Here is a 26,361-nt window from a genome sequence, read left to right as displayed (position 1 = left end):
ATATATATATATATTATTTATTTCTCCGTTAAATTTAATTTTTAAGTCATAGCTTCTTTTTAGTTTCAATTAATTCTCATTACCATCATTAATTAAACATCATCGGCCTCAATAATAGTAGGGCGATTTTTATATTACTTCTAACCGAATTTGTACCACTTTTTCATTAATTTTGCCCTTAATATTTTTTTAATAATATATATTTTTTTATTTCGATTATCGTTGATTTCAAATTATTTAACCCCTTAACAATAGGTTAATTTTCAAGAAAACGGTTATGAAAATGCCTATTTTTTGGTTTTTGTATTTGTATTACGTATTTGATTAGTGCTGCAACTAGTTTAAAATAAACTAATTATCTACAATTGTCTTAAAAATATCCTGGTACTGCCCTCAGGTGTGAAAAATGAGAAATAAAATGTTTTCCGGGCAAAAGAATGAATTAGTTTTATTCTTATTGGCGCATTACTACTGAACACTCCAGCCCGTCAATATCACGGGAGCGAGAAATAGCGGGTGAAATTTCACCCCGTCATTTTCACGGGAGCGAGAAGGAAGGGGCTAATTTTGTGAAACACGTTTTAAAGAAAATTACTATAAATAAAATAAACACGTGGTTTTTAATAACTATAAAAATACTAATTTATTCTAATTTATTCTGCTTGTGCTACCACGTATACTGCTTGTGCTACCACGTATACTGCTTATGCTGCCGTGATAACGTTTATCATTGAATTCATCTTATTAAAAAATATTAAATATGAAATGAAGTTTTCATCAAATAGAGCTATAAGCTAGTAAGCCTTGATAATGTGTTATCTTTGAAATATTTATAAAAACAAAACCATCTATAGAGATGTCCAAGCCACTGACTGAACTACATCCCTAGATAGAATAAATCAATCAATCATCGTAATTTTGTGGCTGTGAATGCTAACTAGCTATCTTCACTATTGCTCTTAGACTATAAACATTCCCATTCCATTAAAAACGTGTATTGCTATCTGTCTGATTGATTATTGGCAGATTGCCTGTTGAAAAATAAATGAAGTGAATCCATCTTAGACACTTCTATAGTTTAGCTTAAAACACTGACTAACGCTCTGTCAAATGGCTCTCTCAAATGAATGAATTTTAGGATCGAGGTCAAAAATTGTCCCTTGCAGTCGCTCTCCAAAATTCAGGACGATAAAACATACGGTTTTGAAGATATTAAAGAGAGAGAGAGAGAGACTTTCCCTTTTATTATTATAGATTTAAATTGTTTATGATTTCAGTTTTGGCGTATAAACAAAATATATTGAGGAAAAAAGATCAAATTAAAAAAAGATGGTTTATATGTAATAAAGCTAACCTGATATATTATGGTTATAATATAACTGTTGAATTAATTTAAAGGTCTGAATTTCATACGGAATTACTTTAAAACGTAAAATAAACTTACAAGGTTAAGTTAAAGGAATCTTGGCAATTTTATATATTTTAGCACACTCGCAAAAATAAACATAAACTACAAAAAATATGTATTATACTTTCAAATTCTACAGCAGCGTAAATGGTAAAAACATTCTTTCATGTTCAGTAATAAGATCCCCAAGATTCAACAAATCCTATTATATCCTTCGAGAGATAAAAGAATCAAAATATTATTTAGAGTTCAGTAATAAATACCTCAAAACATAATTAATCCAAATGTATACCTAAAAAGACAAATCTTAATTAATATTGAAATATTTTGAGGAAACATTTTTAAATAACATTTAAATTCATCGAAGACCTGAAACTTAAACTGATTACATTTTAAGCATGTGGAAGACCTTCAAGAAAAATGAATTGAGAAGAGAAAATTCTTTTAGATGCATTACGTGGATTTCTAGTTTAGAATACAAGGAGAAGGGAAATAAGATGTTGAGAAAATGGATGGACTACATTTTTATGGGAATAAATCTACTTTAAATTCTGAACTATTTCTCTAAGAATACAAAATCTGACAGTCCATTTTGCTTTCTTCACATTTTGACTTTCTAAAAGAGTTAAGGTCGAAATTGAATTTTTTAAGCAAAAGGAAAAAAAATGAATTTATTTCTCTTTGGTTTTGTAAACAGATCTTGAGGAAAATGTTTTTTGAGTTTTTGGACTCAATTGATTCTTTCGGTTGGTCAAGAAGATTACAAAATATAGTTATTGGAAAAATCAGCATAATTAATATAATATGCAATTACAAAGTAAATGTGAAGTTAGGAAGAAGTTAAAAAATGGTTAATTGATTAGTTTTTTTGTTCGAAAGTTCCTTTAATAATGGTAATTTAATAATTGGAGAATACGCAATGATATATTAAAATTCAGTGAATGAAATGAAAAAGTGAGTATTTTAAAACACTGTAAAAAAATCCAGATTAGATTGCGGTATTAAGTATCGGCACTTTAGGAGCTCAATGATTAAAATCCATTTTACCGTAAAATATTATACCGTTATTTTATAGTAATTTTATGGTAATAGAAATTTTATAGAAATATTTATTTAATAAGCGTGATTCAGTGATTTTGTGGTTATTTTTAATGTAAAAATTAAGTGTAATCAAGGTACACATGTGTTACTGTGTAATTCAGGTACAGATTTTTTGTTCCGTATCATGTTACCGTAAAAATGGATTTTAAAAAAGTACTAATATCCTGAGTGTCAGGACTTTTTACCATAATTTGATCAGGAATTTTTCCGGAACAGTGTATTTCAGATATAATGATTGGATGCATCAGTAAACTATTTTAAACTCATCTAAAATATTTGTACATACGGCATTCTGTGTTACGAAATGAAAAATATAAATCTTCCTTCTCCAAATAAACATACTTTCTTGTTGTTGACGAATTTGAGTTTTGGAACTTCAAAATATCGGGGGTAATCGTAACCTGAAATGTATAATCCCTTTAGCTTAAGGAAGAGAACGGAGGATAATCCTACTTCTTTTTGCATTAAATAGTACCAAAATGTAGTATATTTTAAAATTCCATCTTATAAAGAACTATTTGTCCAATTAAGCTTAAATTTTATATTTTGCCATTTCAAAGTACACAAATTGCTGAGGAAACATTAATAAAACTTGCATAAATTATAATTGAAATGTTTTGACTGTCCTTCGAAACAAATAATAAAATATAATAATCAATTACAGAAGTTTACTTCTTCCGTAAAGTTATCTTTAGAAAAAAATACTGTAAATGTTGAGTTAAAAAACTATTTTATTTACTTAAACATTTGCAGAGATATGGTGAAATTTGCAAAAAAAAGTGTTTAAAAGGTCGAAATCTCTGAGTACTTTTCTACCTTGTACGGACAATATTTTTCAGAATGCGGCTTTCCTCAATACTTTGAGGTTCAAGAATTTAAGTTCGTTGATATGCTAAAATGAATTACAAAAAACTATATTGCTTTTATTTTGCCCTTTGGAGGGTTAGAAAAATATAAAACATGGAAAATTTTAATTATGATATTTTGTATTAAAAAACAAGAAAATCGCTAAACACAGCTATTACACTGTTAGAAATTTCTCGGAAAAAATGGTTAAACAACAATTTATTGAATGGTTATTTTACCATATTATATCGAAACTGTCAAATGACCATAAATAAAATGGTAATCAAACTGTTAAGTTTGAGAAAGACTGTTTATTAACTTCTTTTACTTAATACTGTTAAACAACCAGAATTTTATGGCACCAACTAGAACCACCTAATGAAGCTACTTAGTTCCTTGAAAGTGCGTACATATCATAGCCGAGAGGGCATATCTGTCAATCTCATGACCGTCAGAACTGGAGTTCGAGTCCTAGTGTTGACACCATAATATCCCTTCAACACATGAAGAATTTCCAGCATCCGGCACTCTCCAATACCCATTACCTTACGAAAAGCCGAACTCCTATGTCTAGTTAAATAATTCCTTTTTTTTTTACGTTTTTGAATAATGCTAGTTGTAAATGGGTAAAAAACCGTCCTGGTATTCATGGTTTTATAACCATACTTTTTGAAAATGATTTCAACACCATAAAGGAAAATAATGCTCTTTACCATAAACTTTACGGTTAATAGGATGGACAGACAGCTGCCAGTTATTTTACCATAATTTTTGAAAGAAAATTTTAACACTGTGGAAAGAACTGAAGCAGTACAAAATAAACTTAACACTCTTAATTTACTCTGAAATATTATAACTTAATACGCTTAATATCACTGCGTTATTATAATTTATCGGCTTCTTGAAACATAATAATTTTTCTTTACTTGTTTTTTCAAACCACGTATTTTATTGGTTGACGGCATAATTTTTCGGTGGATCACGATTTCGATCTCCAAAGTGTCTATCATTAAATTTTTCTAAATACATTAAAATATTAGTTCAATAAACTATAAAATAATAGATTTTTTATATTTTGATTTTGGAAAGTAGAAAGAGTTTTTTTTTTCTTTAGGGAAAGGAAACTTAGCTGAGTATTTTGATTCAAAAAAATAAAGCACTATTTAAAGCTCATCGAAAAAAATTAAAACCGAAAAACGAATCTTAATACTTTTATATTTTTCTGAAAGAGCATTTATTAAAGCCCATTTCATCAAAATTTTATTGTAATATTTTCATGGCTTCATACCTCACTTAATAGAAATATTTTCCAATTCAAAAAAAAAAAATGAAGTAGTCATTGTTTTATATTAATGCGCTATTTCACAAAAGATGAAAATAGAATAGCTAGCTATATTCTTGCAAAATACTTTTATAAATTTGAATAAAGAGCTTTCTTTAATGCAATCTCTGAAATCACCGATTGAAGTTTTATTGATTGTCGCTCATCATTTCGCAGTGGATCACGATTTCTTTCAGCGAAATATATGTTATTAAACTTTATTTAAATAAAATTGTTTGCAAAAATTATTTTTCAATGAAGTGTAAATTTGATGTTTTTAGCAATTTTTTTCTGTGAATTAAATGAAAGTAAAAACATTTTCAACGTTGTGGAAACTTTTTTGTGGGTTTTGATTTACAAAATTGGTAAAAAAAAAAAAACGCTATTGTAAGCTAAGCATAACAAATTAATAAATTTAAAACGAATTTAATGCTTTAATTTTTCTCTGAAAGTGTATTACTTATTGCACATTATTTAATTACGAATTTAATATAATTTTTTCACACTTCAGTAAATTATAATTAAAAATACGTTTCAATGAACTTATAACAAAGAAATAAGTTTCAATGGCCTATAAATATATAGCTTGAAACAACCTTAATTTTGAATTTATGAAAGTAAAAACATTTTCAACTATGCTGAAACATATTTAAGCTTTTGATATACAAAATAAATAAAAAAAATCGTTTAACGTAAACATAACAAATCAAGACATTTAAAACAAAATTTAATGCTTTAATTTTTTTCTGAAAGAGTATTATTTAATGCACATTATTTTATCACAAATTTAATATAATTTTTTCCCACTTTAGTAAATTATATTTAAAAATACGTTTCAATGAACTTATAACAAAAAAATAAGTTTCAATGGCCTATAAATATATAGTTTGAAACAACCTTAATTTTGAATTTATGAAAGTAAAAACATTTTCAACTATGCTGAAAAACATATTTAAGTTTTTGATATACAAAATAAATAAATCGTTTAACGTAAACATAACAAATCAAGACATTTAAAACAAATTTTAATGCTTTAATTTTTCTCTGAAACACTATTATTTAATGCACATTTATCACAAAATTAATATTATTGCTTCATACCACAAAACCTAACGATTATGTTTACTCACAAAGAAACGACCCTTTAAAAAAAAAACTATTGCTTTAATTTAGTGTGCTCTTCCATTAAAAAAAAAAGTAGTCAACCATTTCCTGCGAAATACCTTGACAACTTCGATCATAGCTCTCTTATCACTAGCAAGCAAGTTTGAAATCACCATCCAAAATTCTTTCTTGTTATCCTAGACCACAAATTCCAATGATTGGGGGGTTATAATTCTACCGAGGATCTCGATTATCGTTCTCCGAAATGCCCTTCATTAAACTTTACGTTCTGCTCTTAGATTTTATAGTCCAAAACTGGACATATATTTAGCTTCAAAACGGTCCAATATATTTGCCTCGGAACACGCAAATTTGATGGAATCAATAATTTTTGATGACTACGATTTTCAGTCAGGAAAATGAAGTGTTAAAATAAGTGTTGAAAGATATATTTAGTAATTTGGTTTATGTTTGGGAATTTGAGGTTATATTTAATGCTTCCTTTTCATGATTTGGAAATTAAGTGAAATATTTTTGTTGTGTTTTTAGAATTAAATATAACTTACCTCACAATTGTAAATTGCTGTTGAAACTTTTTCATATGCTTTATTAATTTCATGCAATTAATGAATATAAAAGCTTATTTTTAATGTAGAAAAATAATCTAATTGATCTGGAAGATAAGAAAAAAGTAAATGGAAATGTTTTGGTCATGTTCTACGCATTTCTGAAAAATTTAAAGTAAAACAAGTTTCTGATTGGAAACCTCAGGGCAATAGGAAAAGAGAAAGACATAAAAATACTTGGCGTAAGAATATTGTAAAAGTATTAATAACAATACGAGAGACTTAGAGAGTGGCAGAATATATGTCCCCAAATAGAATGAGATGGAAAGATGTGATAGAAGCCCTATGCCCAATTTGAATTATAAAGGAATGTGTATGTATGTATACTAAAAAATAAAATTTGGCTCAAATTTTGCTAATAGCTTTTTCAAATGAAGCAAAAAGGAAGTGGTTTTTTGTACTCGTTAAAATGGTAACTATAGAGCATATCACTTTAAAAAAACACAAGGTTTTTTTTGTGGTGAGAGAACTGTATTATTAAAGTAACGCAAGCTATGTTTTATTTTGTTTTAAATCAAAGGAAGCATTATTTTAATAATAATTTTATAGTTAAAAGAAACGTCATACTTTGTATAATGAAGTTTTTGAAAACCTTAACAATTTTCTTCCCCTTTTAATTTCAGAAACATCTAAATTTGAATAAAAGTTTGAATTATGTACAAAATATTATCCCTTTATAATTTTATTTATAAGTTTACGAAACATATTTTAAAATAATAAGTTTAATTTAATGTCCAAAATCTTAATTGGAAATTCAATATCATATTTAATTTGAATTTTTCCCCTCCGTTAATTTCTGCGTATATCTCCCGTTTCAATATAATAATAGAGTTTTAATTTCCTTTAAATGACAACAACTATAATATTTTCCGCGCAAATGGTACACTAATCCATGGCATAAAAATATGTGTATAGGGTTAGTAGAATCTACATTACATCATTTTGTCTATATAGATATAGATGATAAAAGAAATCTTATCTAATGGAGATTAAAAAATTTTGTCAAGTGAATAGCAAGGTGGTTAATAACTAATGACACGCAAAGGTTTCGGTTATGGTAATCTATATAACCTGGCATTTTTCCTAAGCAACATAAAATATACTAATTTTCAAAACGTGCTAAAAACTAAATTACCGCCATTTTCTCATGTACTAAGCTGGATTTTGGATACCAAGTCCAAGTTGGATACCAGGTTCAGTAAGGCAACGGCTCCCTTCTCCACGCACACTTGTCACGGGTTTGGTTTTTCGAAAGAACTCGAATGTCTTGGAATGACCGGCCTTTCCTTAGACCACAATCCCCAAGCAAAATCACAATTTTCATATGAATTTGAGTAGTATGAATTTCATTTTTCGTTGAATTTCTTTGCATCCAGTTATAGAACAAAATGCTTTATTTCATTTGGGCCCACTGTATTAAATTGAAAAGAAATTATATAATTATTTCCAATACAATTTTGTGTTTAGGCTAATATCTCAAAAAAATTTCGTTAGAAAATTCGTTGAATTAATAATTTAAAAATTTTTAGAATTTTTATTGCACATCCAGCATTTTTATCAAAACAAAAAAGACTTCATTTTCATCAGAACGTCTTGCAGCGACAAATACAATGTTTCTTTCTTAGTAAGAGGAAACTCCCAGTTTTTCCAATCTTATATCTTTTTTACTTCAAATATCTGGACTAAAATGCTTGAAGTTTAATTTTAATTTTTTTTCCTAATAATGGAAGTTCACATTCGAAAAATAAACTATAAAGATATATACCGTGCCGCTGAATAAGAAGAAAATTAAGTCTGCTTTGGGACCAAGTATAAGGATATACCTTGAAACTCTATTTCTGCTGTTTTTATCCCAACATAACTAATTTATTCCAGCTTGACATGTTTTTATTATACTTTAAATTGAAAAATAATAAAAAAAAAGGTTCCGTCTAAGTAAAGTCTTGAGAAATTTTTTCCCCGAAACTCGTATTTTTAGAGAATGAAATTAAACGTCTCTCTTGCGCTCTGTTATTCGACTATTTATTTATTTAAACGGGATGGGAGAATTTAATTAGTTTCTTTTTCTTGATACGCTTAAAATGATTTAATGCAAAAAATACGAATTAAGTTTGGTTTAGATAAGAATTTTATTCTATTACGAACTCGTAACATACTAATTGCTTTTAATCTTACAATAAATTGAAGAAAAAAGTGCTTTTTAATGAATTTTATGAAATGCAAAAATAAAATAGTGAAATCGTCCAGAAAGTCGATCTATAAAGTTATGGCTTAAATATTATTTCTCTTAAAACTTAATATAAATACATTATTTGACCATTAAAAGTAGATAATGTATTGTGAGTTTTTTTTAAAAACGTCTTGCAGCAGAAATTTCTAAAAGTTACTATAAATTCTATAACCTCTATAAGAGAATATGAATACGTCGATCCTTGAAATGCTCTTAGCATTATTAGTACTAAAATACTTTTTACAGTATTTCTCCAGTAAAGTTGTCATTAATTATTTGACATTTATCAGAAAATTCCAATGTGAATACGTCGGTTCTTTAAATGATTTCCACAATAGGAGTAAGTTTTCATTAATTCTTGGACATCTATCACAGAATCTCAATGCGGATACTTTGATAAATGCAATCTACAGTATCAGTACTAAAATACTTTTTACAGTATTTCTGGAGTATCAGTAAGTTGTCATTGATTTACTGATATCTATATGAGAATCCCAATAAGAATACTCCAATTTTTAATTTTTCTTTACCGTATCGGTACTGAATTTTTTTTACAGTAGTTTTACAGTATCAGCGAGTTATCATTAATTCTTTGACATCTATCAGAGAATCTCTGTATGGATACGTTGATTCTGAAAATAACTTCTATAATATCAGTACTAAAATTCCTTTTACAGTATCAGTAATTTATCATTAATTCCTGGACATCCATCAGAAAATCTGTATACGAGTATGGATATGTAAATTTTTAAAACACTTTTCTACTGTTTATTTTATTTTTTTAACCAGTATAATCAGGTTGAATTAAGGTTTTTAGTGTAATCTTAAGCATTTGTTTGCTTATTTTTTGAGCAAAAATTAAGAAATACTCTAAAAGTATGAATAAACAACTAGAATATTCAGATAATAAATTGAAAAACTTACGATTCTAACACATCATTTTCCCAAAAATAATGCATCAGCTGATTTAAGACTTTCAAATAAGAAATAAATTACTTGAAATCTTTAAAATCTTTCAAGAAGCGTAATTTACTTTCATTACATTTTTGAATGAAACAATTGCGTGATTTTTCGTCATAGAAACTATGATTTTCGACTGTTTATTGTTACACTGTCAGAATTATTATTCTAAAATTATGGTAAAATAACAGGCAAAGATCAGTCCATTCAATTCACAGTAAAATTGGCGTTAAAGAAATTTTTTTAAATCTTGATACCCTTTACAACTAGCAAGGTTTTAAAACCGTAAAGAAGAAATATAACTGAACGATGAAACTTAAATTTTTGTTAGGTAATGGGCTATTGGAGTTAGGTTGCATCGAGTTAGTATTGTGCTATCAACGCTGGGACCCAAGCCCCCGTTTTGTAGGTCATGAGATTGACAGATTAACCAGCATGCCTGTAATATGTACCCGATGCAAGGAATTAAGTGGCTTCATTAGGGTGGTCTAGCTGATGGAATAAAAATCTGGTTGTCTAACTATATTAGGTAGAAGCAGTTAATAAGCGTTTTTTTTTTTTTTAAAAAACAATTAAAAGTTTGAACATCAACTTATTTATGGCTATTTCACTGCTTGGTTTGAATGTGATAAAAAAAACAATTAAATAAATTGTTATCTAACCATTATTTTGAGATATTTCCAACAGCGTGTAAATAATATAACGAACAACAATGAACAAATCCATGACTTTTAATAACACTTTTTAAATAATTATTTTTGAAACTAAAAGTATTGAAATACAAAAATATAATCTTTTCAAAAACGACACATGCTTTATCCAAAATTTAAATGCTTTATAATTAAAAATTATTAAATTATATATTTTAATTGAAATAATTAATCAAAAATGTCAAAATAGTTTTTTTCTACCATTCAATAATTTATTTTAACTTTCAATATTTTCTTTTTACAATTTTCAATAATAGTTTTATCAGGGATTGTAAAGTTTTTTTATTATGTTAAGGAAGTATATACGCGAAATATTGCTTTAATAGAATCCTTTTTTTTAAAATTAAATACCTGAACACAGATTACTGTACATTGTACCCTTTAATGCATTTTAGCACAAGAAACAGTTTCAAAAGTTTTATTGCACTTGTACATGCTATGAAACACTATACTGCGCATGTTTATATCCTATACAACTAGCATTCATATGATTAATTATATAGGCCAATAAAAATAGCTAAAAAATGGTATTTACGCCGGAAAAAGTAAGAGTTCGTACTAAATACAAATTTATAAACAAATATATATTGTTATTCATGTTTTTTTTTATTTTCTAAAAACAATTCATTCAAAACTCATTTGTTTTCGAAATTGATTTTCAGGATTTAAGCATTTATTTGAAGTAGCTTTACCCACTCAGCAAAACATTAATTTTGATTACAACAAAGAAAACTACAATTTTCTCCTGGATTCTTTTTGATTGGCTTAAAGGAAATCAATGCTTTTTCTTCCGTGATAAATGATTTAGTTTGTGGTTTTGATTTTACGCTTTAAACTTTCTGTTTCTTTACACTTAATGATTTTGCCTTCCAACTATTATGATTGATTATAGGTGTTTGAAGTACATCATGCCTTAATGAAGTTTATTGCTGAAAGTTGAGTTTATTCTGAAAGACAACTTAATTCACTGAAACGAATTTTTTTCTTAGGCATATTTTTGATGTACAAAAAATAGTTTTGAGCAGTATTCCGCATTTTTTCATAATTTTTCATTAATGTTGCTAGATCTTATACACACACATATATATAGTCACATATATTTGCATAGATACTATATATATACACACACATATATATATAGTATCATATATATACAGAACTTATAGTCGCATAAGGAAATGTTTTGAAGTTATTAAATGAAAATAATATTAAGATTTTATTTTCATTTGTTTTTAAATTTTTGAAAAATTATTTAGTCATGGCATTCTGAACATTACTCACAAATACGCATTGATTTTTAAATAATAGTTTTATTCCAAAATCGTTGCCAAAATTTTTACGATAATTTCTTTGCTTTGAGTCAAGACAATCGATTCCATTCTTTTAGAAATCGGTGGGTTGCTAAATAATCCACAAATTTACCCTTTCTGGCTTTTAATCATCTGAATACATTTAATGTCCACAGTTTATCTTTTATAGGTTGACGAAAAATGTGGAAGTCACTAGAGTTGATAATAGCCGCAAGCACTGTAAAAAATCCAGTCTCAAATTACAGTATAAAATATTTTGGCTGCATCATCCGTAATATCTGTTTTACCTTAAAATATTATGTCATAATTTTCATAATAATATTTATTTAATTCGAAACAATCAGTGATTTTGCTGTTATAACTGTAAAGAGTACGGTACATCTGATGTTTTCTTTCGTAACATGTTCCGGTAAAAATGGATTTTACAGTAAAAAGTACCGAACCGTAATTTGATCCAGAATTTCTTTAAATGAATGATAATAGCACGAACGAAACTATTTTCACGGCTGACCTAAGAACGAATTTCTTCCTTTGTATTTTGTCTGTTTTTCAGGATTAGCGTAATTATATCAGGCAAAAAGGCCGAGTGGACCTGTCTCGTGCTTCGTCTTGCAGTGGAATTTCTTGTCAGAGACATGTAGTGTTCCCCATATAAAACAGACATGTAAAGCAGTATTTAACTCGAAACAAAGCCCCCAGCTACTTAGAAACGACCTGAGAATTTCCCTCCTTCTTTGCATGCCTCCAAATTGACCGTTCCTTTACCGCGTGAATACATTTTCCTCTGCGCCCTTCTCTAAAGAGTACAGAAATAACTATCACATAGACCAGTACATTTTATTATGCACTTCTCCCACCCAACATTTGAGGGCAGCATTAATATGTTATGTTGCCCGATTAGGTCAAACGGGGAGGTGTGAGGGGGTGTTTTCACTGCCCTTTATAAAATTTAAAGCTCAGTCATTAAAATAGGACAATTATTTTTCTATTTGTTGGGAAGGAAAGGAAAATACCGATTATTGAATGGGTAACAATTTGCATGAACGGAAAAAGTGTCTGTTAAAATTAGTTGAGAAAACAATTATTCATTTTCCTGGTTATGGAACCGTAAAGTTTAATAAAACTAAACCTATTAGCAAAAATGTGTTAACAGAAGATAAATGCTCCATGCGTAAAAAAATGTCAGTAAAAATTGAAACTATTACTAGAAATTTAGTCTTAATTTAAAATGGGGTAGGAGTTTTACTGAGTAAGTTGAATTTCGATTTTTTCCCAATTTTTTAAGAAATATTGGTTATATTCAATAATTAGGTAATCTAAAATAGAAAATAAGGATGTAATGTTACAAATATTGAAACAAGGGGAAATAACGAGATTGCGAAAAATACTTCTTTGAATACCATTTGCAGATATAAATGGCACTCTAAATAAATAACTTATGTGCACATTGTATCTCGTTGTGATTATACATTATTTGCAATTTAGAATCGCCAATCTACACTGTAAAAAAATTCGGATCAAATTACTGAAAAAGTACTGGCACACTGAGTGCAGCATCAGTAAAATCTATTTTATCGTAAAATTTAGTTACGCATTAAAATATTGTTCTATAATTTTGATAGTCATATTTATTTAGTTACATTTACTAAGCGATTTTACAGATATTACTGTAAAAATTACGGTATGTCGGATTTTTTGATCCATAAAATTTTATAGTAGCAAAATCAATTTTATTTTTAAAAGTACCAGCACCCTGAGTGCCCTTAGTACTCTTTTATCGAAATTTGATCTGGAATTTTTGCAGTGTAAAAAGTATATTTAAAACAATCTGTTTCTCAAAAAATAATAACTTTTAAGAACATTTAAGGAGACTTATGGAAATACAAAGTAAGTATGAATATATTAACTTTAAAAATTGTATATTTATACATTTCTGGTAAAAAAACAATAATAATTATGGTTAATTAAGCCAAACGTTATTTAAACCAATCATTTGGTAATATTTCAGTTTATATGTAAACGGTTTATCAAAAATTCTGGTTTTCAAAACAATAGTTCTTATGCATATTCTGATATATTCTGATAAAGTTACCAAATTTTACCACATTTACCAGAGTTTATCACACATTATAAAACAATATTTTATTATTATTATTATTACTAAATCATTACCAAAACACCTCGGTAAAAATTACCGAACTTTTGAGAGTTCCCATAAAGCAAGAAACGCGGTACATTTTATCATTATTCTGTTAGTTTAGATCATGCTTTTTTTTCTCAGTGCACGAAAATAATTTTAGTCTTAAAATAATAAAAGAGCTTTTTCAAATTTATGTTAGTTAAGTTTATGCATTTTTTATTTTGTACATTAATTTATGTGGATAATAAATGTTTACACCATAAATTACTCCATGGTGTAAACAGTAAACCGTGTTTAGGTTTAATAATTTTATATCACCTTAGTCATCTTTAATCAAAGCCGAAACTTTTATTCTTTAAAAGGTATTATAATACTTCAGAAAAGTATCGTAATAATTAAAACTCCTGAATGTCTATAAAACATATTATTTTGACATTGCATATCACTGTGGGCCAAAAGATCATGATCTTTGGCTAAAAGTAAAATTAAATTTTCAACTAAAATATGTGTAGGTAGTTTTAATATAGTCCAATTTAAGTATTCATATTCATTACAAACATTATAATTTACTTTTTGGACCGACGAGAGTACAATGTAACGAAAAATATGCCAAAATTTTTTTTTTCAAATGTAACTTTTAAATTTTTATATCAGAAATATATATATAGGAATTTCACCTTACTGTTACATTTTTATCAGAGTAAATAGTCTGAAATTATAGTGAAATTTTTCTATTTGTTGGATTAGTTAATACTCTTGACAAACTTATAGCTTATATCTTATCATTTGACATTTTACAATGTTTGAATGACTTTCGAAACTTAGTTCCAAAAAGTTCCACGAGGTAATTAACTAAACTTTATTTGTTGTCCTCCTTGATGTTTCTTCTTTCGAAAAAACCTGCCCCATTTTGCCCGTATTGCAAAGGTGGACATAAATACACCGAAAAGCAAAAATTATGTTCTAATTTCATGTTTTTGCACTATTTTGTAATTAATTCGCTTTATTTTGTAATATTACTTCGGAAACATAATTTGCTTTTCATTTTTAATATAAAATTACGAAAATTATTATTTTTTTATTGCTATAATTATTTAAACGTACTATATTCTTTTTTTATTTTTGCTCACCATATTTAACCTGCCATTTTTTGGGGGGTATTTTTAGTGCATTTCAAAATTTTAACTATGAATTCAATTTACCTGTACATAAAAACCCCCAAATTTTGAAACAAATTTTATCGAAATACTAATTTCGGCCACGAAACCATGGATGCTGGCCCACTGCACATATAAAACATATCATTTATTTTATCTTATATTGAGTTAAGATGCGAATGATATTTTTCTTCATCTCGAAAATGCTGTATAAACATTTTATTTAAAGTATGTCCGCAACAAAGGAAAATTTATGCTATCGAATTTAATGTTTTGTTATTCTACACAAGCGGAATCACCACTGATATATATAATTTGATATTTTCCATTAATGAAATGTTATTTTCACGCCTTCGAAATACTTTAAGGTTCACATAATTGATCACATTGTTACGATACGTGAGTTTAAGATTAGAATAGCTTCCCTATTTATTTAGATCCTTTATAAAAGCATTATTTCTTGTTTTTTGTAGAAGGTTAAAGTAACTTCTCTTTTTTCTCGATTTAGAAAATATATAACTTCTGTACGTGATGTAAGGAGTAAATTTTATTTTCTCACGTACTTATTTAAGGGAGAAAATGCCAGTAATTTTATGGATAACCTAAAATCGAAACCTCACTTTTTGTACTAAATGGTGAAATATTTTCTCATTTAAATTTTTTACGAACTTTCCAATCTGAAAATTGATTAAAAATTTGCATCATCTATTCAATTCCATGAAAAAAAGCAAAATATTTTACAAATTGTTCATACGTACTGAATGTTTACAGTTAAATTTTGACACTAGAAGGAAAATATTTTAAATCACTAGTGCCCACATATTTTGTACTTATATTGCCAATAAGTATTCCCAAGAATGCATTCTTTTTAAATAATTGGCTAAAGTACTCGACTAAGCAAAGAACATTATTGCTTTAAGATCTAATTATTTATGTCATAAAAATTTATTATTATAGGTCGTAAAATATTCATTTTATTTTTCCACAATAAGATTTTAACAATCTAGTAAGCTTTAGTGAAAATTACAACCTCTAAACATTATTTATACAAATTATTGATACAGAATGTCATAATGTTTTTTTAATATTTTAGGTAACTTATCAAAAAAGAATTCCAATTAAGAAAATGAATGATATTTGTATCTGATCAAACGAGACAAGAAAATGTTTTAAAAAGAAAATATATTGTATCTAAAATGTTTACTCAAATGTTTTTTTTCACACAATTTACAAACCTGGTATATCTAATGTTATATAAATCATTTATAAACTTAAAATCAATTACAATCACCAGATTTGGGAATTTTCCAGTAACAAAAGTGGTGCTTTTTAAATCCTGGACATGAGCAATTAAATGGCAGTTCAATAGAGTTGCAGTTATGCGGTGCGAAACTCAACTTAAAGACTTGTGGTATACTTTATTATATACTTTAGGTAACAATGGTGATGTAATTTGTCTGTCATGAATCAAAAATAAGAGGAACAAGGAAATAAAAAGCTAAGAAATTATTAATTGGGCAGCTTCGAAACACGTAACTACCTTAATGACCAATGAGAACTTGCCTAAGACATATACCTTAATGAAATAAGGAGAAATGGCAGTTGTTATTATATCCACCAAACAACCAAAAAAGCGACTGCAGGTAAATAAGGTGACGGATGATCCCAAGCAAAATTTAAAAAAAACAGTTGTTGGGGATATAAGGGTGTTGACATTTTTGGAAATTTTCGGAAGAGACCTGCTAGGAATTGATGATGAGTATATCAACAATATCAACATATAGTGAACTAGTCCTTATTAAAAAAATATTACTGCTTTTTTAGAAAGGCCGATAAAATTTCGAAACGTGTAGTAAAACCAAAATATATAGATTTCAGAAAAATTTGAATTGAATGCTAGTCTACTTGCAACTATCTTCGATTTCCTTAACCAAAAACAGCCCTAAACTGTGCTCCTCTTTCAATAGTTAAGCAAATTTTGTTTTTTGGTTTGAAACACGATTAATCTAGTGCATTTCAAACTTTTTTTCTTATCATTGATGATAATTTAATTATCATTGAATGGAGTTCAATGCTCTCAGCTCTTTGCATGAGATGAGTGCAGTGAGGGCTACAGACCATATAGTCTGAATGTTTTTTTTTAATTCTCAAAGAAGTCTGGTGTGGTAATTTAGCTATATTTCCTCCCTCGTGTCTCTTCTATTTGTATAGTTGATCTAAATTGATTTACTTTCAATTTTAATTTTCGAGCGAAAAGAGAGGTTTTGCAAATTTTCAGATCTTTTCCATGCATGCTAACAACGTTCCAACAAACATATAGTATTTTAAACAATTAAAACCTGTATTTTTCCAGTTTGTTTCGTGAAACTTTCCTAAGGACCCTTACTGTAAACTGTAATCAGATAGTTTCATGATTATTAGTTTCAGATATTAGTATCAGATAGTTTCATGATTATTAGTTAGATTTGGATAGTTTCATGATCCTATTTTTTATAATCTTGTAAATATGTCGTTTTATGAGTCATCAAACTTTATCAATTGAAGTCCTTATTAATCCTAATTCACATCCTTATCAATTAAAGAATCAGTTTTTGGTCAAGAGACACTTCGTATAATTTTAATAGCCTGTTTAATTCCAATTTATCCGAGCCTATTTATTACATCAATTCTGAAATTTGACAACATGTTTTTAGCCTGTTATACGAACCTTAGTATTTCCATAGTTATATAATTTTTCCATTTCAAGTTTCTAAGGTCTGATAGTCATCTCCCTTGAGCTGTTTCTAATCTTAACGTCTTATTAATTTTCAAGAGTTGTTGTTTTAATATTAATTTAGTTTTTGTAGATAGAGGAATTACAAAGTTTTTAGTCTGTTTAGTTCTGAATTAAGTCTGAATTTATACCAACTTCAATGTCTGCTTCATCTTACCATGCCATCTGAGACTTACCCACATCACATTTCCCAAGTTTATTCTTCGTTCACCAGTCTGATATTTATATCATTTCACCAGTCATATATTAGTCAACATCTGATCTAAAAAATCTACTTTCAGTTGAATTATTAGACGAAGATGCAATAAATTTTTTTCACAATTCGTTTAATTCTGAATCAGCACATCTCAGTAATTGCATTAAAATTGCAACTCCATAGATGCAATGCAACAAATGAAATATCAACCACAATTTAGTCTACTTCATATTCTAGCGTCACGTGACTAGTATGAATGGAAATAGTGAGTAAATAAATATTTTGCAATACACATCCAACTGAACTATTATTTCCTTTACTTTGACTTTAAAATATCTTAACTCACATTTTAAGTTATCAAGATAAGAAGTAATATGATGTTTAAAAAATAAGGGATAAAAATAAGGGATAAGATGTTAAATAAATCCATTAATCCAACTGTATATCTTAACTCGCATTTTAAGTCATCAAGATAAGAAATAAAAACATTTGTTAAAAAATAAGTGTGTTCATTCCGTAAAGAGAAGTGTTTTTCATAAGTAAAGAAACTACTCAATAGAAATTTTTACGTCTTTTTTTATTAATGTTCTTCTCATCTTCAGACTTTTAAAAAAGTTTTTTTTCAAGTAAAAAAAAATCTTTTCAAATGGGTTTCGGAGCAAACATTTTGTCGTTTCCAAAAAATTAAAATTATAAATGAAAAATAAAATGAGAGAAGAAATGTACGTTATGGTATTGGATTTCCAAATGAAGAATCAAAAAAAATAAATGTTCACTCCAAAAACTCCTTTGAAACATTTTTAAATCGCCTTTTTCCTTAAATCTTGAACGTATGATGTTCTCAAAACAGTTTTTCTATTCATTTTTACTTAAAAAATTGAATTATATTTGAAACACATAAATCTAATTAAAAAAGAACAAGATAACCACTTCATATTGTTAGGTTTCGTATCAAAAGTGTAAAACGTATACCTTTATACATGAGTATTTTGAAAAAAATAATTGGAAATCGTAAGAAACATTTTTTCGTTTTTTGTGAAATTGTACAGTATGAAGGAAAGAGTTAAATTAGTCATTATTTACGAATCATATTTGATTTTTATTGTTTTTCGAATTGAACCTTTTTATTTTCCTTAAAAAAAGTAGGACCGATCCTGATTTTAATAATATAGCACACTTTAACTTTCTTGAATTCAATGAATTATAAAATAAATCATTTTTAAGAAATCGTTTAGTATTTAATAATAATAGGATTGCAAATATAATATTTTTAATATAATAAGCACAATAATATTACATACATTTTAATGTCATCGTCATCATACATAAATAGGTATTTTCTTTTTCTGCTTTTTAGTGAATTCTTATATTCTTTTTCAATTAAGAACAGTGGATAGTAAACTTTTACATACACATTTATAGAATGATTATATACATATTTTTCGTTAACTTTAAAATGTAAGTTAAATACGTTTTTAAAATTCAACATTATAAATACGGAACACACATTGAAAATATATCTAACAATTTACATAAATACAAAATATTTTTAAACAATAAATGTGTTCAAATAAGATCAAATGCTTCCCTAATGAACACCATAGTTCATTATACAAATATATATCCACAAATATAAAAGTAATAAAATAAGTTTATAAGCGGAAAAAAATAATTTCTAAGGAAAATTTTTTATTGTACTCATATATTTTTTCATTGAAGTGAAAGTTTTGAGATGAGAAGAGAATTGTATATAAAATTCATGCAACATATACCCCTTAAATAATATAGTTAAATATGCAGAAAATTTTCCAAACTTTTATTCCGTGATTAATTCGTTTATTTATTTTAGATTATACAACATTAATTATGAAAATAAAAGTGAGCTATACAGTATTTTAAAAACATTATGTCGTCTAAGTTATGTATACTACCATAAAATGATTTTTAAATCATTTTAACCAAGACACACTTCGAAAACAGGCATGAAATGTTTTGTGGTGTTTTTAATTTACAATTTAACAATATAACTATAATTTTCTAAAATCAAATTTTAGGTATAATATAATAAAAAATAAATTCTTTTCTTAAAAAATCTTTTATTTTAAATTCTATAACAATTCTACTTTAAATGTCTCTCATATATCATGCACATCTTTAGAGCAAGAAATAAAATTTAAGATCTCGCTTACCAATCTTCAATGTTGAAGGTAAGCACACCACGTGGTCGCTACTGTACCACAAATAAACTATCATAAGTACGACCTCCACGTCAAAATACATTCCGTAGTGATTTTTAAATCCTCATTTCAGCTTAAAAAGTTTGGGCTAAGGAACAACTAGCAAAAATATGTCGTTCATTTTACCAAGCCTAATGGGCTTGATTCTCCTATCTCCTTTCCCGTAATCGAGCATCCTCTCTCTTACCCTGCCTCTGAGTGTCTGAGGGAGTAGCAAGATGAAAGTAGGGATTTTCTCCGTTCGAGAAGGGTAGGTTTAGGGATTTATTTATCCTGGAAAAGTTTTGTTCCCGAGATTACCACGAACAATGCAGTAACGATTTTTCATATATATAGGTAATGGTAATATGCCTTTGAATATTATTTCCTTTTACATGTTACTTTTTGTAAATAGTTTATTTATTTAGGGATATATGAGAATAAAAGCATTTACATAAATTAAAAAGCAAAACAATAAATTATTTTATCCTATGTGACTTTTTCAATTATTTTGACATTTTCTTAAATAATGAGTTTTCAATGGCAAATAAAAAAATAAATAAAAGTTACACATTATTTTTAATTATTTATGCCTCTTTAACACCAATTCTGATATTCTACTATGATTACCTTTTCCACTTATTTGAAGCTAATTTGGCTTAAGACTAAAAGTTGTGCTCTTTATTTTAATTTTCTCACACATACAAGCACACACAAGTTAACAAAGTATTTAATTATTTATACCTGCTTCAACTCCTGTTCTGTATTTTATGATTACGCTTCCAACTTATTTGAAATTATTTAGTCTTCAGGCTAAAAGTGGTCCTTTTTATCTTAATTTTACAAAACTTAATAAATATTATCGACATATGAGACTACATTTTATGATAAACAGTTCAGTTAGTCCGTCTTTTTTATTTATCTTTTAACCGCTGATGAATAATCATTTTTTCTTTAATTTTGTGACTTCTAAGTTTGAAATCAACCCAGAAGACAAAGAAATTCCTTTGGGGCTCAGATTGTATTTTAAAGTACCCGCACTTTGAGTGTAGCATGCGTGAAATCTATTTAATGGTAAAATTTATTTTACCGTAAAATAATTCACCATAACTTTTGCAGTAATAATATCCTTTAAATCATTGAACTACTCTAATCAAATAAATTATGAAAATCTATCAGATTTTTTTCCTAAATGTGTTCCGATAAAAATGGAAGTTACGGTTTAAAGTACCGACACCCTGAGTACTGGTACTTCTTACTGTAAAATCCATTACCTACATACCAGCAAAAGTGCAGAGAAAACTCCCTTTAAAATTCTCTTAACAGTTCATTTCTCTTTTTATTCAAAAAAATAGTATAAATATATCAAAAGAGTTTGCAATAATGAAATATTAAAATTATAATTTACAAATTAAACAATTTCAAAAATATTACTTTTCAATATTCAGTTCCATTCTAAAATATAGCATTTAATTATTGTATGATACTCAATGATACTAATGGAACATCAATGGTAATTATTGTATGATACTTACTTCTCAAATGGTAATTATTGTTTGAGATCAACCATTTAGTTATTACAAATTCGAAATGGTCGAAAATTTAGTCTAATTTGCTCTCACTACAGCAGGATAAATAAAGATAAATTAGTGTTATGTTATGATGCTATTGCATTGCGATAAATTCTATTGAGACACTGCATATGGCTTATAGTGTTCAAAGTATGCTATACATTAAAAAAATGTGTAACTATTTAAAATGTATTGTAATGCTTTTAATAATAGAACAATCCTTGACTTTTATAAATCATTATCGAACTTTGATCAACCTAATTTATGCGTTTTTGAAGGAATAAAGGTATAAAAGAATCCAGAGGCCTAGGCCAATATGCTTTATTCGTAGAAATTGAGTAAAGTTATTATTATGGAAATAAAAGTTTATTGTTTTCACGGAGTTGGATTCTAGGATCATCTTCGTTTTCGAACAATGTTTAATTTTTAGTTCTGTTATTGTTATATTTAATTCTATAATAGCTGTGTTTAGTTAGATTATTTCTATGTTTAGTTCTATTATTGTTATGTTAAATTCCATTATTCAAAATATAGTATCATAAGTCTAAATCTTCTTAGCAAATAATAGAAGTTATGCGCTAATACGCTAAAAAAGTTCAGTGTATCTTAAGACTAAAAATCTTGACAGCTACTTTACTCCAAAAAGCTGAACACACGAGAAGATTCTTGGGATATAATGTAAAAAAAACAGCAAACTCACAACATCTCGCGCACGATAATAAAATAATATGTGTTTGCATAAGAAATATAAGTCAAAAATGTTTTATTTTCGGAGTTGAAATAAATTCATGAATAATCTTGGTGTAAGCATCCTCCATAAGTAGTGTTTGTATTTTACTACACCGATTATAAGTATTTAAATCTAAACATGAACACTTAAGTTGGTGTTAAAATGAAATATAATGTTTTTTCGAACAATTTTTGGACTTGCCTAACCCCAAATTCAGCGAGATATTACGCCGCAGTTAATAACAAAGCATAAAGGTAAATACCCTCTTTAAACTGAATCTGTCCTCTGCAGAAAAAAAAATGCGATTCAAATAAGTTTTAAATTATCTCCAAATAATCGCTTTGATTAAGCATTTTATATCATTCTAGTTTTATAACATTTACATTACTCTAGAAAAACTTTTTTTCTAGAAAATGAATTATCTAAAGATGGGAAAAAAAGAAGTACTACACGCTAAGGAATAAGAAAAAATTTCGCGAGATAACATAATCAGAAAACCATGAAGCTGCAAAATATTGTCTATTATTTCTTAAGATCTTAAACTTTTCTTGTGCGAAGTTGAACGGGCTAAAAAATAAAGACTTCAGGTCAATTCCATTAGCCACGCTTAATATGACTGTTCTTTTGTAGGGGTAAGATCTTATTTTTATCATTTTCAGATGCAATTTATTAAAAAAAATCATTTTTATCAATTTAAAGATATGATTCTTATTTTAATCAGTTAATCTTTTTCAAATATAAAGGAGTATTTCCTTTTGATACTGAATCTGCCTATGGTAGGCAAAATACGATTCAAATAAGTTTTTAATTACTTTCAAATAAACGTCTTAGCTTCATCTTTTTATTCTAGATAATAATAGCATGGTATATGTAGGGGAAAAGAGACTGATCTTTATTTAAATAAGAAAAATACTATGATTTTTTTGTTGTAAATTGCAAAAGAAAAAACAAGAAATATTCCACATTGTTAAGTTTTTTAAAAAAAATCGTTTTGCCTAGAAAATGAATTATCTAAAGATATAAAAAAATTACTACGCTCTTGCCAGATAAAAAGAATAAAAAAAATTTCTTTCCGCGAAATATCATTATCTAAAAACCACGAAGCTGCAAAATATTGTCTATTATTTCTTAAGATCTTAAGCTAACTTTTCTTTTAGAAAGTTGAACGTGCTAAAAACTAAAGACTTCAGGTCAATTCCATTAGCCACGCTTAAAATGACTGTTCTTTTGTAAGGATAAGATCTTTTTTTCATCATTTTCAGATTCCAGCTTGGAGAGAAAATCAAAGATCTGTTTCTTTCTTAATCTTTTTTTGACTTTTTTATCACTTTCGATAAGAAGTTTGTATTAAAGTTAAGCTTTTTTTATATCTTAATATACCCTTTTTCCTTTTTTTCCTTGTTTCCCGTTTTCTGGACAAATTCAATATAGAGTATACCCCTGAGAATGATGTATTTTTTTCTATCTTTTTGCTCCCTCATGAAATATTTTTTAAATAAAATTTTTTGTAGATTCACTTGTAGTTTATTTAGTTTTTATCTATCTTTTCATGTTAAAATATTTTTTTCCTTCCTAAAAAGAAACTTTTTAGTTCAATCTTGATAAAAGAATTCAAGAAATTCTCTTGAGTTTCCTAATGACTGCAGAAAAAAATTCAAACAAAAAAGAATTTTGTGATTCATTGTCAGCATTAGGTGGAACTCTTCCAGACATTGATACTTAATGATATGTCTCATTAAAGTGTTTTCTTTCCCCACGAAACAAAAAACTAATGCATAATTATTTTTTGCCTGTTCTTCATTCTTTTTTAAACCGCACGACAATGAACATTCGAAGTTTGCCTAAGCTCAAATTAATGAAACGTTAAAATAAATGACAATATTTGTCGAACTTCTAAAATGTTACTCATACAAAATTGATCTGAATTAGAATTATAAATAGATCTAAAGCTAACTTTATATGTATTTTATATATTCACGCATTTTGGTATTAACATTCAATCAGAACTAAATAGTTAACTCTTATAAATTTGTCCGCCTTTTAAAACTGGAATAAAGCTAATTTCGAACGATTTAAAATTTTTAAAAAATAGTATTATTTTCTGCTCTGATGAATTATTCATTGCTTTGTAATTCGTTGTTTGGGTTAAGAAGAATTATTTCAGGTTTTCATAAATCTGATAATTGAGTAGATAATTAAATTGAGTTGATAGTTATACTGGGAAACATCTTTTTTGCTTCCAGTTGCTTGAGATTTTTTAACAGAACTTTCGTTTTGTTGCTTTCAAACCTGATCATTTTTCTAATTTGATCATATATTATAAAACCAAATTTTATTGTTTTTATACCAAATTCCTTACTAGAACTTCAGTAAAATTTAACAGATATTTTTTGGTATTCTCACAGAACCAAAAAAGCGATAAATTTTATTATTTTGTATGCTATGTTAGTTTTGTTCATACCATTTTTCGCAATGCAAAGTGTGTTTATTTTTCATTTAATTTACAAGATACTATTTTCACTCTTTAAATAACAATATTACTTCATAATAACTCCTAAAAGTGTATTTTTTATGCAGACTGCTTTATTTTCTTAGTATATAAAATAAATGATTACATTTTCGCATATGCTAATTCATTTATTTGATTTTATCACAATCATTCGGCATTAAAGACTTAGATTTGATAATTTTAGGTAGAAAATAAATTAAGATAATACTACATTTTCTTAAATCACACAAGATAATAATTAAATGTTTTGATTCATACCTAGTTTCTTAATTTTAGATAAATAAACGAATACAATAACCAAGTTTGATTTATATTGTTTTCTTTCATTAAATAAGTTATAAATTCAATAAAAAATTAAGAATTTTTATGCAACCTATTTTTTTTATTGATTCATTTCCAGCTTCAAGTAAAATGCATGAAAAAAAAATTTGTGACTGATTTGCATGCGTAATTAGGAGGGTATATTTCAAAGATCATTTCTTAATTTTAGATGAATAAATGAATACCTTAATAAAGTATGATTTAAATTGTTTCCTATGATTAAATAAGTTATGCGTTGTGTAAAAAATTGAGGCTTATCATACATGCATTCTTTTTCTTCTTAAGTTTTATTTTTGTTGAATTTTTTGAAAAATTTATAAATAGATTGCTATTTCAACTCTTTTCTCACCAACCTCACCTCTGGTACACAGTTTTGACGTTGATTGCTTTATCAAAACTAAAAATAAAATATTAGATTTAAAATTTTCCTGAAATGTTTTGTTCCATAAACACAGATGCTTTTCCACAGATTTACTTACCAATTATATCGGTATAAAATTTAAACTTAATAAATTGTATTGTTTGCATTTTTTAATTTCGATTTAAATTCAGTCTACTGTAAAATTTCGTTTAATGTTTTTCATTTTTTGTTAATATATTTAACAATAGTGTTAACAAACAATTTCTGAAAATGCTTTGCAATTTTACGCACGTTTTTTTTAATTGAATGAGTTGAATGATTTCAGTTTTAAGCAAAATTCATTATAGTAGTAGAAAAAACTATTTAACCATGGTAATGTAGTTAAAACGTTAAAATGGTTATTGTAGAATGTAGTATTGAAGTAAAATAATACGTAACACAGTAGTATTTCTAAGTACTAAAGTATCATAAGAAATCAATCAATTTTTTATTGATAAAATCAAAAAAAGAAAGCTTTATTTATAAATAACAATAGAGAATGACACTAGGAAAAGATGAAAGAAAAATCACATATCAATACCATTATAAAGATAATAAAAGGATAAAGGAATATTTTACAAGCAAAATATTATTCTGTAATTTTTGTTAATTTGATGATGATGATAAAGATAAAAATCTGGATCTTTTTTGTTAATCAAAAAACGTTACCCTGGAATTTCCTGGCCTATCATAATGCGCTGACAACAATTATAATACATGTTTTTATGTTAC

General features: G+C 27.0%; 1 protein-coding gene across 2 annotated transcripts in view; it reads right to left on the bottom strand.

The window, feature by feature from the left end:
- Nucleotides 1-20,324, bottom strand: part of LOC107451709 (glutamate receptor ionotropic, kainate 2) — a 66,863-nt gene extending 46,539 nt beyond the window's left edge. For both annotated transcript variants that reach the window (XM_016067887.3, XM_016067888.3), the window contains exon 1: nt 20,072-20,324. In XM_016067887.3, coding sequence (XP_015923373.1) covers nt 20,072-20,162 — 91 coding nt within the window. In that variant the 5' untranslated portion in view covers nt 20,163-20,324. The remainder of the gene's footprint in view (nt 1-20,071) is intronic.
- Nucleotides 20,325-26,361: the final 6,037 nt, after the last annotated feature.

Source organism: Parasteatoda tepidariorum, chromosome 7 (assembly GCF_043381705.1).
Source record: "Parasteatoda tepidariorum isolate YZ-2023 chromosome 7, CAS_Ptep_4.0, whole genome shotgun sequence".
Taxonomy (NCBI): domain Eukaryota; kingdom Metazoa; phylum Arthropoda; class Arachnida; order Araneae; family Theridiidae; genus Parasteatoda; species Parasteatoda tepidariorum.
This window is presented reverse-complemented; position numbering and strand designations above follow the sequence as displayed.